The sequence below is a fragment of the Balaenoptera ricei genome, chromosome 4 (genome assembly GCF_028023285.1).
Source record: "Balaenoptera ricei isolate mBalRic1 chromosome 4, mBalRic1.hap2, whole genome shotgun sequence".
Classification (NCBI taxonomy): Eukaryota; Metazoa; Chordata; class Mammalia; order Artiodactyla; family Balaenopteridae; genus Balaenoptera; species Balaenoptera ricei.
In genome coordinates, this window is record NC_082642.1 from 19,034,198 (window position 1) to 19,051,909 (window position 17,712).

The window sequence follows — 17,712 nt, forward strand, 5'->3', positions numbered from 1 at the left end:
AAATAAATGTCAGGTTAAAAAAAAAGAGGGTGGGGGGAGACGAGTGGGATTGTTACAGATTAAAAGAAATTTAGGAATGCTATATGCATTCCTTGAAAAAAAACCCCAAAAGACATTTTTAAGACATTTGGGGGAGAATTGAACATGGACTAGATATTAAGTGATAGTAAGGGATTATTACTATAATTGGGTGTGACAGTGGTATTGAAGTTGGCTGTTTAAAAAGGGTCTGTATTTATTAGAGATGAATACTGAAATATAAGTGGGTAAGGAAGAAATGAAACAAGTATGGAAGAATGTTGGTTATCATTGAACCTGGATTAATGAGTACTTGGGTTCATTGTACTCTTTCTCTACTTTTGTGTATTTTTGAAAATTTCTCTAATGAAAAGTTTAAAAACTAGCTGAAAGGTGATAGCCGTTGAAGTTGGCTGATATTTTTGAAAAGTATCTTTATTTAAAATAAACGTGGGGGGATGAACATAGTGGGTGACTTAGTTGTTGGAGCCCAGAATTTAAAGGGGAGAGAGTACTCTGTGATGTCAAGCAGCAAAAATGGCAGAATGTGAGAATTTGTAACGTGTTACTAGGTTTAGCTGAAAATGAATTATTGGTGGCTAGTAAATTGTTGAGTTGGATTTCACTACCTGAAGCAGATACAGAAGGACAGAATGGTGCTTTGCAAGAAGTACTGAACTAGCAGCGGGGAGACTTACTTCTAAGGAATCCTGGGAAGATCATTTTACCTCTCTGGGTCTCAGGTGGTTTTAGCATCTGATATATTCATACAATTCTCCCAACACTCTCTCTTGCCAGCTCTGGGCAGCTAGAGATTTTGGATTAAACAATTTCCGAGGTTCTCTCAAGCTCTGAGATTCCATGATGCTAATGAATGTGTGTGTGTGATTGTGCCTCTGCAAAGGAGCAATTAGATATCAAAAAATCCAAGGAAATATTTTCCTACAGAGTGGCACAGTCTTAGACAACAAGAGCAAGTGATGGGAGGGTCAACTTAATATAAACCTTTGTGTGTGCCATACAGAATCCTTTGTTGCTAGCTTCTTAGCTACTTAATAAATAAAGACCACCTAAGAATGTGACACATCATTTACCCTTCGAGTTAGTCCAGTGAATTGTTAGACTGGCCTATAACTTTGGGTCAGACACAGTTCTTTTAGTTTTTTTGGGAAGCAGCTTCCAAAAAACATCAATTTATTTATTAACATCACTTGCTTTTCACATTATCTAGTTAAAACAAATAGTTTTCTTTGTGTGTATGTATGTAAAACCCCATAATGCTTTATTTCTGGAGGAGAACATTATAAAATTCTTAAAATCAGTTTTCTTAGAAGTCATAAAAGTTTTGACACAGGAATACTTAAATTGCCTAAGAGTAGTAGGTTCTTTTAGATGTAATTTCCTTTAACACCTGTTGTACTTTTTTCTTAATTTAGGCAACTCACAATTTTTTATTGCCAACCTCTACTTCCTTTGACTCTACAAAGAAAATTGTATCTACAGCAGCCCCTAAAGCCCAGGAGTCCAGCAAATCATCATACAGACTCATGACTGAAAAACAGGTAAACCTAAAATATTTGAAGCCAGTGTTTGTCAAAATATATGTCAAAGAATACCACATCTGCAAATGTGAAAAATCTTACTCTCAAAGGCTGCTTTAGTAAAATCATTTTGGGAGATGATGGGTTAAAGACTATTAAGTGATACCGTTATTCTAAGACTTCACAATACAATAAGTCCCCTACATATGAACCTTCAAGTTGCTAACTTTCAAAGATGTGAACGTGCATCTGGTTCCAGCAAGGAACCAGAACCTGTGCCATCAATGTCGGGCGTGAGTGAAATTGCAGCTTGCCCTCCGTCTCCTATTGCTGACGATCCTTCAGCTCTACCATCTCCCACCTCCTCTCCCTCCTCCAGTCAGTAACTCTTCCTGCCCGTTCACGTGATACCAGCCCCTGTATGCCAGCTGTTGTACTGTACTACTGTACTTTGCAAGGTAGTGTACTGTAGGATTAAAAATGTTGTGTTTGTTTGTTTTTTATGTATTATTTGTGTGAAAAGTATTAGAAACTTATTACAGTACAGTGCTGTATAGCCAATTGTGTTAGTTGGGTACCTAGGTACCTAGGCTAACTTTGTTGGACTTAAGAACAAATTGGACTTACGAACACGCTCTCGGAACAGAACTCGTATGTAGGGGACTTATTGTACTATCAGTCTCCAAAAAGAGGCTTTAGTATACAGTATTTCCTACTTATTTAACACTAATCTGATGAATATTTCATTAGACTGGTGTTCTGCAGCACATACTTTGGAAAATACCATTCTCAACTATTTTCAGAATTTGCAAACAGTTATGTTTTTCTTTCTCTTAAAAGAGCTATCAGGGAACGATATGTGTAATTGGGTCATTCAAAATGTGTGACATTGTTATTTATAGAGCATTTTGTTTTTATGAGTCATAGTAGGCATCCACTTCTATACCCACACAGAGCGTTTGGCTCCTAAAACAGATATTAGCAATAATTTTAGTTCTGTGTCGTTAATCTTTGTGACCAGAAGACATAAATAAGGGAAAAGGTTGTGGGAGGGAGGAGAGTTATAGAAAGAATAAAGAAAGGGAAGAAAGTCGGCAGTCAAAAGGAAAGATTTGTTTGGCACTGTGAGTCATAGTGCTATCAGAGAGCCATCATAATAATTTGTTTTTTGTCGTGATAGATTTTTTTTTAATTGAAGTATAGTTGATTTACAGTACTATATTAGTCTCAGGTGTATAACACAGTGAATCAGATTTTACTCCATTAAAAAATATTATAAGATAATGGTTATAATTCTCTAGCTATATGGTGTATCCTTGTTGCTTATCTATCTTGGTAGATTTTTTAATGTCTGAGGGGCATTTGGATGTGGAGAATACTTTTAAAAATTGTCTAGGAGGGTGAGAGGGGAAAAATTGTCTAAATTATTAATCTTAAAGTTATTATGATATTTACATACTCTACACTAATGAAAATGTATAAAGTATATTTTTTCAAGCATTTAAATAGATTGAAAATTCACTCAAATTATATTTTCACAAATAAGTAAGGTACTTAAGGTATTTTAAAAAGAACGCAAAGTACCTCACACAGTGATTTCAAAATTGATCATTGTACTTAAATTAAGAGCCCGTTATAAAACTGTTAATATCATGGATTTAAATGTGTCATTTAAAAAAATCTCCATTTCTGTTCTTATCTGTATTTTATGTTCTTATTTTTCTTCCCATTGTTAGGTTTTTATTTATTTTAGTTTTTATTCTTTTTTAATCTAGAGAGTGAGAGTTACCCTCTCAGGTTTATGGTGTAAATACATATTTAGAATCAGCAATACAAAACTTGAGTGTCTTTCAGAATGATTCTACTAGAATCAGTTACCTGGATGGGCAGACTCCTTTTCATAGTTCCTTGTATAATAGACAAGTTCTATCTAAATTACTGGCTCTGTCAAGTCAGATATGTTTTGATTTTGTTGTGACCCTAGTCATGGTTAAAGTAACACTTGTTTCTTAGTGACTCAACCTTTCTTTACTCTTCAATTAATATAACCTAATTTGCAGCTTTTTATTTTGATTGGGGCCTGGTCTGGTTCAGTTAAATAAAAAACCTAAGGGCGGGACTTCACTGGTGGTCCAGTGGTTAAGACTTGGCCTTCCAATGCAGGGGGGCTGGGTTCGATCCCTGGTTGGGGAGCTAAGAACCCGCATGCCTCCTGGCCAAAAAACCAAAACATAAAACAGAAACAATATTGTAACAAATTCAATAAAGACTTTAAAAAAACAAAAAACCTAAGTTCTGTTTGTTTCACTGAAATTACAAGGTTTTTTATTTTTATTTAATTTATCCATGAAGGCCTATATGTGAGTATTCTGGAATTATGTAATTATCTGTGCTTATTTGCATCCTTTTTAGTCTCTTAATTTTGTCAGAAACAAATTTGTTTTAATTTTAATCATTATATGTGTATAAAAATTCCTATTAAAGCTTTTGGAGAAGTCTGTTATTCTGGAAACAAAGGTAATTATATACAAGGGTATTTCTTCACCTTATGTCTTAAAGTTGATCCTTTTCTCCCTCGTAATTGTAGCTGGAAGAAGCAGAATGGGAAAGCATAAACGTGCTGTTGCTGATGCATGGCTTAAAACCTTTATCTCTAGTCAAAAGAACAGATATGAAAGGTAATCAGGTCCTATTCTTGCTTCTTAAGATAAAAATGTTCTTTTTCTGTTAAAAAATTTTTGATGTTAAATTTTTTTCCTTTATTTTTACTATGTGTATTACATTTCAAAAAATGTAGATCTCATCATTTTTGACAAACAATCATCACAAAGGATGAGGGAGAATTTAAAAACTTTGATGGAAGAAACATCACGTCAACAGAACATGATCCGGGAGCTCATAGAAACTAATAAGCAGCTTAAGTAAGAAAATGGAAAAAAAAGATCTCTTTTGAATTGTTTGTGTACAAGTGGTATGCATTCTAAAAATAACTCCCTTGAAAAAAATCTTGAAATTTAATTTTCCATTTTGATTAAATATTAAATTAAAAATGCTTTTAGTAGGTAAATCTTTTGGTAATAGCTTAGCTTAGATATGTAATGGTATCCTATATTTCTTCAGTTGGTTTGTGTTATAGGATAGAAATTTTAAGACTGCAAAGAAATTTTAGAAACTCATTGTGTTGTTAGGTGGATATGTTTGTTGATATGTTTTATTTTTATTACTAAGGGAAGGAATTGTGTGTCTGTTATTAGAAATGAACTTCAGCTACAACAAAGCCGAGCAGCAGATCAGGAGCAACGAGCTAATGACTTGGAACAAATTATGGAGAGTGTGAAATCCAAAATTGGTGAAATGGAGGATGAATCCCTAAATAGGGTTTGCCAGCAACAGAATAAAATAAAAGAACTTCAAAAGGAGCATAAAGTTTTACAGGTACTGAGCTAAACATTTTCTTACATGATAGTATTAAGACAGCTTGTCAGGGTTACAGGTGACTTCCATGTTGCTTAATTCAGTGGTCCTTGTCTTACTTGACCTATCATTGTCGTTGCCTTGAAATACTTTATTTGCTTCGTTTCCAGAACATCCTCTCTTCTGGTTTTCCTCAACCCCACTGGTTATTTTTCAGCTCCTTTCCTGATTCTTCTCATCTTCCTAACCTCTTAGTGTTGGATTCCCCAGACTTTTCTCTTTCCTATAAATTCTAACTCCCTTGGTGATGCTCAGTCTAATTCACAGTACTTTTAAATCCATAGCACACACCTCTTCCCTTAATTTCAGACTCACGTCCTACACCCTACTTGATATCTCTACTGGATGTCTAATAGACATCTAGAACTTGTTTACATGTCCAAAACTGAGTTCCTGAATTTCCTCCCCAAACTTTCTTCTTTTAGTCTCCATTCTGATCCAAGTCACCTTCATTTCTTGCCTGCTTCTCTCTTGGTTTCCCTGCTCCCACCCTTGCCTTTTTCAATGTGCTCTCAACATAGTAGCTCAAAACACTCCAATGACTTTCCTTTTTCTTTTTTTAAGAGGAAAATCCAAAACTCTTACCATGGCCTTACATGATCTGGCCCTGTGTTACCTTCTGACTTCATCTACTATACCTCTCTCATATTCTGCTCCAGCCACAATGATACTCTTGCTTTTCTTTGAAATTTTCCTTGACCATTCTCACCTCAGGGATTTTGTACATTTTGTTCTTCCTTTTCCCTCTGCCATGCATGCTTTTTTTTTTTTTTTTTTTTTTTTAGAAAGGTAATTTTAAATTTATTTATTTATCTATTTATTTACTTTTGGCTGTGTTGGATCTTCGTTTCCGCGCGAGGGCCTTCTCCAGTTGCGGCGAGCGGGGGCCACTCTTCATCGCGGTGCGCGGGCCCCCCACTATCGCGGCCTCTCTTGCCGCGGAGCACAGGCTCCAGGCGCGCAGGCTCAGTAGCTGTGGCTCACGGGCCCAGTTGCTTTGCGGCATGTGGGATCCTCCCAGACCAGGGCTCGAACCCGTATCCCCTGCATTGGCAGGCGGACTCCCAACCACTGCGCCACCAGGGAAGCCCCATGCATGCTTTTTTAAAGATAGCTGAATGGTTTGTTTTCTGTCTCCTTACTCAAGTGTCACATCACCATCTCTCAGGGATTCCTTTTTTGACTACTTTGCTTACAGTTGGCAATCCTGTCCCCCACATATCATATTGCCTTCCGTGCTTTGTTTTATCCATAGTTCTTAGCACCATCTAACATGCTAATATACTATATACACGTTGTTTTGTTTATATATCTCTCTGTGTTAGAATGTAAGCTCCATGAGGGCAAATATTTTTGTCTATTTTGTTTAGGGCTAAGAAAGTGTCTGCTTTATTATTAGTTGTAGATGCTCAATAAATACTTGAATTATTGAGTTAAATTTACATAACATTTATATGGAACATACTTTGTGATTTTAAGTTGTTTTATTACTTTTTATTGAAATAACAGTGTTATAACATTGAATACTTAATTTCCTAGTTTAAAAAACCTCTTATTTCAAACCTCTGGTGTTTATTATGATTAAACGAAATAAATCTTTTGTAGTGATAACCAATATTTAGTTTTATGAGACGTTACAGATACTTAGGAACATTATATCATTATAAATGCTTTTTGTCGGCACAACACTATATGTACCTATTGCACACAGGCAGTTCAGGCTGCCTAAAAGGGACCACTACTCCTCAGGCAGGGTCTGGATGTCCCCTCAGTTTATACTGGCAGAATTGGAAGCATCTGATGAGTTAATATAAATTTCAGGAGCCAGAGAGAATCAGCCAGAGATATAAGAAGTTCTGGTATGAGGCCGCAGGCAGTTGGTGTTCTGCCCTCATTTAGGCTGCCAGCTTGGGGCGGACAGTGCTCTACCTGCTGGTATTGATCATCGTTCTGGAGAAGACACTGTCATTCTTTGATGGCCAAGTCTGTTTCTGTTATTCATCAGTCAACAAAATCTTTTACTGTTAGAACTTTACATTTTTAGGTTTGCTTTGTTAGGTTGCTTTCCTCATCAACGGTACATTCTAAACTCTCTCTACAGGGAGGGGGATTTTGGAAATATTTCTGTATGCATTTGATTTTGACCTTGCTCTCAGATATAGGACATGCGGAAACCTGAAGCTCTTTAACTCATTAACTTACTGATGTGAGAAAGCAGCCATCAGGTGGTACTGATAGAGGGAGATGAGGGCAGGGAAGAGCAGTGTTGTTTTTTGTTGTTTTTTGTTGTTTTTTTTTTTTTAAGGACGATGCCTATTTTTTTTGCAGAGAGGTTGATCTATAAAAAAATCACAAAGTCAAATTATTAAAATATAAGACTTATGAATGTACCAGGGTTTTAGGCAGTTGAAAGAATAGATGCTTGAGGATTCATTGGTAAGAAGTGACTTGGAGTGGCATGTATTTTCTGTTAAGTAGTTCATCTGTTTTAAATGAATTATGGGCCATTAACTTTTTGTTTCAGGTCCCAGAGATTTGTTATGTAGCTTATAAATTGGTACAGAGGAGGTCTCATGTTCCAGTCTGCCATGGGGGACAGGATTGGGGTGTGAAAACCTGGTGTTGGGGTAGGGTGTCTATGCTAATTTGATCAATTGAAATTAGTTGCTTGCTTGTTTGCCGTTTAAGTACCTAAAGGGTACTTTTAATAGAATGTAACAGAAATTGGCAAACCCAAGGAACTGCTGCCCCTCAATGTTGCCTGATTGTCCAATTCTATTACAGACTAGTCATATATTCTGTACTGTACTAGTTAATCTGTACTTTCTTGGGGAAGATGGAAGTGCTCCTGGAGAACAATTATTTCACAGTTTGAGGCACATTTTTCTTTTTTTGGCATATGCTTGTTTCCAATTTTAGAATGGTTTAGTGCTGCATATTTTGCAGTTGAGAGAAAGGAAACATTGATTTTGTGTGTATGTGGCAAAGAGATCTAGGAAATTAACAGATGTTTGACAATAATATTTTGAAAGATTGCTGTTGAGAGATTGCTGGGGAAATGCAGAAACTAAAAGAAAACATTGTATTTGCAGTTTCTATGCTCTTCAGTACAGTTTCCCTTTTTCTGTACTTAGCTTCTGTGGATAAAGTTTGATAAACTTTTGGGTCCTCTAAAGATCTAAGCAGATAATTTCAGTTTTAAGTCAACGTGAACAGTATCAGGTAGTTCTCCCTCTTCTTTCTTCATAGAGAGTATATGGATCAGGAAACTGATTTTTACTATTCTTTTAGTGGTTACCTCAAAGATTAAAATATGCACTCTTGACTTCTCAAAATGTAATTTTACTTTGTATTATTTACCTTATTCCATGACATTGTAACAATCATAAAACAATTTTTAACATTCTCCAACTTATATTATTGTTGTATATTTCAATTCCATATTTATTTTTATTTTCTCTCCATACCTTTATTTACTGCTGACAGTTGAAATAGCACAATATACTTCTTTCCTGTTATTATTTAAACTTTTAAAAAGCAGGAAAAAAATTTAGCTCTATACTCTGTGCCCTAATTATTATGTATTATCCAAACCATCTGGTGTAAAGCCACCAAGCTCTTTTTTACACTTCTCCACAAGTTCTTTAGCTTCAATTTTTTTTTTTTTAACTTTGTGTTGGATTCCTCTATTGACTTTAGGTTTCTAAAATACACAGGGAGCCATGAAACTTGAGTGGTTTTTAGGGCCAAATGAAAAAATAGATCTAATGTATATTAAAGTCAGCAAGATATTCTTAATACATGACTGCCTTATAAGTAACTGATATCTAGGTAGGGAGGAAAGAGATATAGGAAGGATGGCATGGGCTGTTAAAATTGTTACTGCGCCCTCTCCAGATTCTTGGACAGCAATACCGTAGAAATGAATATCGCTCCCTCAAGATTCTTAGGCAAGCAAAGCTTTTTATTGAAAGGATAGCTTGCGCACAAGAGAGAAGGTGGAAAAGAGTGCCAACTCCTTGAGGACTTTCAGGGAAAGGGTTTTAAAGGCCGGGTGAGGGAGGGGGCCGCAGAGTGCCTGATCAGCTTGTGCTCAATTCTTGCACTGGTTGGCATCAAGGTGAAGTTTCAGGTATCATCAACCTTCTAGTTTCAACCAGTCTGGTGTCTACATGCTTGCAGTCAGCAGTTTTCCTCTGGCGGGGGTCTGCTTCCTGCAAAAATAACTTAGGAATGTGTGTCAGGCCTTTATCTGTATCTGTCAGGGAACTGGGAGTTCAGTGACTCTGCTGTGTGGCAGATTTATAGTCCCACTTTTGTCTTTTGGAAACTACGTACATAACATCAGTGGAACAGAGATAATCTTTTATTCCTATGGGTCTTTGGGTATTATCTCACAGGCCCAAGCCTTTAGGCAATTTGGGTTTTTTTGTTTTGTTTTGTGTTTTTGTCGTTTTGTTATTTATTTATTTATTAGCTGTGTTGGGTCCTTGTGGCTGTGCGCAGGCTTTCTCTAGTTGCGGCGAGCAGGGGCTACTCTTCGTTGCGGTGCGCGGGCTTCTCATTGCAGTGGCTTCTCTTGTTGTGGAGCACGGGCTCTAGGCACGCGGGCTTCAGTTGTTGCAGCACACAGGCTCAGTAGTTGCAGCACACAGACCCCATCAATTGAGATGATCATGTTTTTTTTTTCCTTTTATTCTGTTAATGTAGTCTATTACATTGGTTCAACATATGAAAAACCCTTTCTTGCATTCCAGGAATAAATCCCACTTGGTCATGGTGTATCATCCTTTTAATATGCTGCTGAGTTTGGTTTGCTAGTATTTCGTTGAAATTTTGCATCATTGTTTAAGAGATACTGGTTTGTGGTTCTCTTTTTTTGTGTGTTGTCTGGTTTTGGTATTAGGGTAACACTAACCTCATAAAATGTCTTAGGAGAGATACAGTTGATTCTTGTATCTTGCTTTTACACCCTGCAACCTTGAAAAATTCAATCATTCTAGTTTCATGGCTAATTTATAGAGGTGGAATTGGGACCCAAGTCACTTGGCTGTAGAGCTCCTGCCTGGCTTCCAAGGTGGGGCTGAGGCAGAGGGTAAATTCTGGGTATAGCTGGTGGTTACTGACAGAAGGTATGGTACCAGAAGCTGGGTCTCCTTTTTCCCCTGAGGGTCTCTTAAGTCTGTGCAAACTTGACCCTATGGGCAGGTGAACATGTGCTTAGATATGGCATTGTCTTCTGAAAGTGGTGTGTCTTAGTATTGTGCAGGCCAGATGGGGATAGGGTTTCTCACTGAGCTTTATAAAAAGTGTATTAATAATAACGGTGATGGTACTGTTGATTATGAGCTTTCTAAGGACACTGAGGGATAGACACTATCGAATAATGGAAAACCAGGCCAGTGATATTTCACTGAAGGCAAGAGAGTGTTCAAGATTTACATTCCCTTGTATAAATCTTGGGGTACATATTATTTCTGAACAAATTCCTGGTTTCTCTGAGTTTGCAGTCTACCACATTACATGAATGCCTAAGTTGATTAAACCATCTGAAATCCTGAATTATCATTGATCACTTAAGAATATTAATTTTAATTCTTGGTTCTTTTTGACATCCTTAATATTGGTCTCTTCCTGATTATTATTTTCATCTAAACATATATATATAAAATTATATCAGTTTTATGGAGATTGAGTTCTTTTACTCATTATGAAACCTTGAATGCATGCAATTATAAACTATATTTTCCCCATTTTACACTGATTTTACTTGTTATAGTTTTTGCATTTATGACATATCAGTGTTTCTGGAGCTTGCACCCATTTAAAAACAGGCTCAGTACTGAAGTTCTTGAATGAAGCTGCCTGATAGAAATTGTGAGGATAGCTTTGTGTACAATATTGTTAGGACAGCATGTCCTAGATGTATATATCATAATTATATTTTTTGAAAAATTTCTTACAGGCAAAATGTGAGCATTATGAGAAAAAACAAATGGAGCAACAAGAGACTATGGCTTCTTTGCAGAAGGATATCTATACATTAACAAAGGAGGACGAAGAGCGCATCATCACTCGAAACAGAGTGTTCTCCTACCTCTGCAAGAGAGTTCCTCATACCATCTTGGATAGACAGTAATGTTTGCTACGTAAATTGATATGTAGCTAGAGTCATCATTTTTTTAAAAACAGATTTCATCTTGGGTGTGGTTATATCTCTTTTAAACTGGTTAAGTATTCCTCTCCCTCTTCTCTGCTGTTTGTTGGTTTGTTGGTTTGTTTTAAATGTCATTAACTTTTTGAAGAAAATGGTCAGTTGTCCTGGAGTACATGCTAGATTTGTCTGTTTGCTTCCTTATTATGTCATTTAATTTATTCTTCTATCTCCTATATTTGCTCTAAACTGGAAGTTAGAGCTAAATTCAGATGCAAGTATTTTTGGTGAAATACTTCGTAAGTGGTAATTTATGCTTCTAATTATAACATATCAGGAGGCACATAATATCTAGTTGACCTACTCTCAGGGATGCTTAGATTGTTCAGGGGTTTAAATAATAACAATCTGATCCTTGCACTGTAAAATTTCTCATCGTCCTTTCATCTAATGGTTTCCCCCATTGATGATCTTATTTTCAATTCTGCTATCCCTTTTTTTTCTTTTTCTTTTTTTCCCGGAAGTCTTCCATTAAAAAAAAGAACCTTTCCTTTTGAGTAGGGGCTATTTGGTTGCCCTATATGGTTTGTTACAGGGAAGCACAATGCTTAGTTCTTTCATTTTAATTCTAATTTTTTAGAGTAAACAGTTGTTGCCCTAATGATCTCCAATGATAAGCAGTAAGATTTTTTGTTTGTGCCTATCTCTCTTTTTTCAAAGGTTGTTATTAACTCGTGGGGTTTTAATGATCAAATTATCTTGTCTTTGGCCGGTGGGGTCTTTTTCATGTTGGTATTATATCCCTTTGACCAACTCTATTAATCTTTGTTAGATTTCTTACTTTTAGGCAGAAGATACATCCTGTACATTTTTCTGCCCTAGGAGCTCTTTTGAGGAATGGAGTTAGGTATTTGTTAAAACTAACACTAAACATTTAAAATTAACTCATTTAAAATGAATTAATTAGACATTTCTCAAAAGAGCTCTGGTTCCTTTTAGTCAGGAATGGTTTTTAGAGACCACAGTTTGAGTGTTTAGGTTGCTTATCTTATGTTATTGATTTTAGGGCTTTTTAGTGGCAAGTACTAGGAACTATATATATTTCTGAGAAAAATTTCTAACTGAAGTTAACACTACTGGGTTTTTATTTAAACTCTGATTTTACATTTGTAACGGTTTTCTTTTACACTGAAAATCCTTATTCCTAAGAATAATATAATTATTTATTGGCCTTATCCTATAATATATAAAAATAGTTTCAAAATAATAATACCAGAATTGCTACTAACAATAAGCCAACTGAATGAAATTTAAATTTCTTTGCAATTATCTTTGACATTAATAATAATATATTCCACTATGGGTACAGTCAAAATATAGTGTTCTAAAATATCTTGAAATATTTCTTTTCTGTGTGTTTGTGGCACCAAATTAATATACAGTTAGGTTTACTTGTTTCAGTTTGTTTTCAGTTTTTAGGGCTGGCTTTTTAAATTTATTTACTTTTGAATATGTAAGACGTTTATACAATTATAAAGTCAAAACTGTAATTATTTATATTTGGAGAGGTTTTGTTTTCATTCCCGTCCCCTTAACCCTATTCCTTACTTCTTCCTATAGATAATTTTTTAGTGTTATTTTTAGCAAATACAAACAGTATGGATATTATATTCATATTTCTTTTTTCTTTCTATAAAAGATAGCACCTTGTTCTTTTCACTTAATAGTATAAACTAGTTACATTTTAACTAGTCTTATGTGTTTACATAGTAGGATTGGGGATTTTTACTAATTAGGTATGTCTGTTTTATACTATAAAAATAAATGAAGTCACATATAAGTTAAAAACAAGTTGAAACTATAGATTGTTTCAATAATTATTTGAGAGATAATGCACACATATACATGTACACATATATATACAGTTTTTATCCTTTTGAAGGACGAACTAGGATAAGAATATAAATAATAAATAATTTAAATAACAAAATGTAGTTGGAGGTAGGTGTGAATAAATGGAAAAGCAAAGAAAGGAAAATAGGAGTAAGGAAGAACAAAAAGGAGAGAGATAATTACAGTGGGAGAATAAAGTAGGAAGAGAGATGGAGGAAGAGGAATGAAAACAAAAACAAATAACAAGCAATTTGAGTGAGTGAGAGGGCAAGAAAAAGGGAGAGAAGCATTGAGAAAACTTACCAAGTACCAGATGAAGTCAAGCTAATTCAGGTGTGAATTTATCTGATGGCCTAGAGATTCTCCACTTTATTTGGTTTTTAATAAAACAAATTTTCAGTTTGAGCACAGAACTTAAAAATTGTGAATTAACCCTTATATAAAAATGCATCAGTTGTAGCCACTACAGCTATTGTCAAAAGTTACAAAGGCTTTGGACAAAACAATATAGGACATACACAGATGAGTAAAGCCATGTTTGCTGCATTTATGGACCTGATAGCTTGTTGGGTAGATAGACACATACTCAGGTAAGTAAAATAAAAGGCACATTGGTATGTGCTGTAATGGTAAGGCCAACAGGATACTAACTGGGCGTGGCATAAGGAGAGCTTAGTTTCCACTGAGGAAGAAGATGGGGATGACCAGAAAGACTTCATGAAGGAGGTGACTTGTAAACTAGATTATTAGGAACTGTAGAATTTTTTTTTAAACACAATAAAAGAGTTTAATAAGGTGTCCAGTTTACAAAATAAATCTATAAAAATCAATAGCTTTTGTTTTATACCAATAATAACCTGTCAGAAAATGTAATGGGAGGAAAATTCCATACACAGTCATACTCAGTAAATATGAAATACCCAGGAACAATTCTCCTGAGGTGTGTTGAAGTCCTAGAGGAATGCTTTAAAATTTATTTGCCGATGGAAGACATATCATGTTCCTTAAAGGGAGCAGTTGATAGGTAGTTTGAATTTTGTGTGTTGTAATTCTCATTACACTTGTATTAATTTGTTCTGGCATCTGTATTCCCCACGATGCTGTAAGCTCAATGATGCCAAAGACTCCGTGTCATTCCCTGCTGTGTTCTAGTGCATGTCCACGAGGAACTGTAGAATTTTAATAGACGTTAATGAGGAAAAGGGTATTCTAGTTAGAGAAATATGGTGGCTGGGAAACAAAATGTATTTGGGAGTGGCAAGTAGTCCAGGTAGTCCGAGAGGTCTGGAGCATAGGGTGCACAAGGTGATGGTATCTTAGGAGACAGTATGGAAGGAAAGGTGTGCTAAAACTTTGAGGGGCTTCAACTCCAGGCTGAAGAGTTTAGGTTCTACTTTCTGTGTAGCAGGATAAAAAAAACCCAGGATTTATGAGCAAAGAAATTAAACCCAGAGACAGACAAGTTAGTGATCAGTTTTAATTGTCTAGTTGGGAGATAACAGAGGTCTATAAAGAAAAAAGAAAGAGAGGTACTGAGAGATGGACAGGAATTGTCTAGACTGACTGACTGTAGATGTTGAAAGAAGAAGAGCAGTCAAAGATAGCCAGATTTCAAGCTAGGTTTGGGGAATGGGGAAGGAGGATAATGGGTTCATTTACGAACATGTACTTAGGCACTTTCCGTCAGCCACAGAGAGATATCAGGCCTACAGTTAGAAAGGCTGAACTCCAGAGAACTTTAAAATTTAGAGAGAGAAAGAAGAGACAGAAGAGGAGTTATGTTTGGGTGTCAGGCTAACCAAGGAACAAGAGTGTTTGAAGGAGAGGGTGGTAAGAAGTGTTACATGCCACCTCATTGGTTTGTGTTTGCCTTCCCACTGTCTTATTTGCTCGGAATTCCTGGTTTGACACATAATAAGTCCTCTTTAAAAGTTTATTGAAGGTAGAGGTAACAGTCATTCAGGATGAATGAAGTTTGCTATGAAGGAAAAAGATAGACATGGAATGGTAGCATGGGGGAAGGAAGGGGTGAGAGGGCTTGTGAAGTGTATAAAGGAAATTAAAGCATATTTGCAGGATAATATGAAAGCTGGTATGCGTTGGGATGGGGAAAGTTGAAGAGAAAGAATAATCCAGAAAGTTATGATATTAAAGGCACAGTTGGTTGAATTAGCACTGAAAAAAAGGAGATGGGTAAGTTTCTCAAGATAGGAGTGAAATACTATACATTCTTGCTTTGAGAAGAATAATATGTGAAAGTATAGTGTTATTTTATTTTTCTTTGAGGATTTTTTGAATTACAAAAGCAATATGTGCTTTTAGAAATTCAAACAATACAAAAGTATGTAAAGTAAAATGTTATAGACCTGCTTACCCTCCTAATTTCCACATCCCAGAGATATCACTTTTAACAGTTTGGTTTTTGTCCTTCCTAGTGTTTCACAGCAATAGTGCTGTTGGCTTTTGGGTGGGACCATTCTTCATTGTGTAGGGCATGATGAGCATTCATCATGTTCATTGATGAACTTTTAAGCATCGTTGCCCCCTCCCCAACTATTCAGTGTGACAACCAACACTGTCCCCTAGTTGTGGTATTATCCCTCAGTTAAGAACCCATAGAGTTCATTTTCAATACATATACAGATTCATTTACAACTGTTTTCTTATAAAAATAGAGTGATATTATACACTTGTGGCTATGCAACATTTTTTTCCGTTATCAATTCTCATTAGGATGTACAAATTTACATTGTCTCTTCTCATGTCTCATCATTTTCTATAATATGGATGTGCCATTATTTATTTAACTTTTCCCTTGTTGGCGAGTATTTAGATTGTATCTGAGTTTTCACTCATAAATAATGGTGCATCGAGCAACTTTGTTCATCTTGAGTTACAGCCTTAGGCACATATTTCTGTGGGAGTGATTGCTAGAGGTAGAACTGTTTGGACAATATGCATTTAATAATTTGAGATTTAATGTCTGTGGTTATTTAAAAATATATACCTTAAAATTAAAATATATGGCATAGTATGATACTTGCTTCTGGCAAAAATCACTTAAATTTTTTATGAATTTGCAGATAACCTGTATGTTTATCACTGTAATTTGCAATTGTATAGAGAGAATAGTAAATGTTCCAATACCACATTTGAAAATAACTCAACTTATCTGTTTTCTAGGTTGCTTTGCCTAATTGATTACTATGAATCTAAAATTAGAAAATTTCATAAACAAAGGTACGACTAGTCTGGTATTACAATTTTTAAAGTTATTATCTAGTCATGAATTACAACAAAAGTTTCTATGGACTTTTGAAACAAATATGCTTTGGAAATCTACCTGATATATGTATAATTTACCTAATATGTTTAACTACAAATTTCTTTTTTTATAAAGATCTTCAAGACTGTACTTTACCACTTATGTTAAAATATATTGTTGCATTTATATTAAAATATGTATATTTAATATCACCAAAGTATCGGTCACAGAAGAAATAGTATTTTTCTTTTGTTGAAGTATTATAATTTGTTCTACTGATGTCATCTAACCACTAGATAGTTACTGAGTGTATCCACAACGTGTGTAGGATTGGATTAGCTGCCTGCCAAAGTACAGCCTAATTAGTATGCAGATTTATATGAGATAAAGATAAAATGTCATAGTGAAAAATCAAGTATATAGAGTAAAACATAGTTGTCACATCTGATTAAAGAAATAAGGGTAAAGTTTAAAAATAATGGTCTTTGACTAACCAAAAATAGCTGAATGATATCTAAGGCCAAATAATCTAAAGTGCTTTAATATAAAGTCATTAAAACGGTGGCTATTCTGTTTCATTGTTTATAAATGGAACAGTTCTTTTAACAAATATTTGAGCACCTACTTTCTGCCAAGTTCTGTTTTTGTTACTGAACAGATAAAATAGATAAACTGGAATAAAGCAGATAAGTTCTCTGCTTTCATTAAGCATACATTGTCTAGTATTCTTGCCCCAAGAGTACTGACTCCAGAAACTCAGGAAGACTGACGGCAGAGCTGTGCTGGTTGCTGATTCCTTCTAGCACCTTGGGGACTCTTAAAAAAGAGCAGGATGCAGGGAAGAAGGGAAGAAAGAAGTGAAGAAGGAAGGAAGGGAAGATGAGAAAAGGACAACTAATGACAGAGCAGCTCCTTGCTTTGTTCTATTCAGAAAGTAGTATTATACCAAATAACTTCAGGGACCTTCTGGTTTTCAAATGAAACTGTGTCGTTTAGATGGTAGGCATGGTGTTAGATTGATTCTAGAGATAAGACAACGTTTTATTTATTTGTTTGTTTATCTTGGCTGCAACAGCTCTTCCTTGCAGCATGCGGGGTCTTTTTTTTTTTTTATTTGCGGCGCGCAGGCTCTTCGTTGATGCACGTGGGCTTCTCTCTAGTTGTGGCGTGCTGGTTTTTTTTCTCTCTTTAGTTGTATCACGTGGGCTGCAGAGTACGTGGGCCCTCTAGTTGAGGCATGCAGACTTAGCTGCCCCGCGGCATGTGGGATCTTAGTTCCCCCACCAGGGATCAAACCTGCATCCCCTGCATTAGAAGGCGGATTCTTTACCACTGGACCACCAGGGAAGTCCCTAGGACAACGTTTT

The 17,712-nt window shown here is 35.7% G+C and overlaps 1 protein-coding gene across 3 annotated transcripts in view; it reads left to right on the forward strand.

Annotated features, from left to right (window-relative positions):
• Nucleotides 1-17,712, forward strand: part of CEP70 (centrosomal protein 70) — an 80,407-nt gene that overhangs the window by 25,060 nt on the left and 37,635 nt on the right. For all 3 annotated transcript variants that reach the window (XM_059921906.1, XM_059921908.1, XM_059921907.1), the window contains exons 3-8: nucleotides 1,455-1,580; nucleotides 4,147-4,237; nucleotides 4,357-4,480; nucleotides 4,814-4,994; nucleotides 10,999-11,168; nucleotides 16,264-16,320. In XM_059921906.1, the coding sequence (XP_059777889.1) occupies nucleotides 1,455-1,580; nucleotides 4,147-4,237; nucleotides 4,357-4,480; nucleotides 4,814-4,994; nucleotides 10,999-11,168; nucleotides 16,264-16,320 (749 nt within the window). The remainder of the gene's footprint in view (nucleotides 1-1,454; nucleotides 1,581-4,146; nucleotides 4,238-4,356; nucleotides 4,481-4,813; nucleotides 4,995-10,998; nucleotides 11,169-16,263; nucleotides 16,321-17,712) is intronic.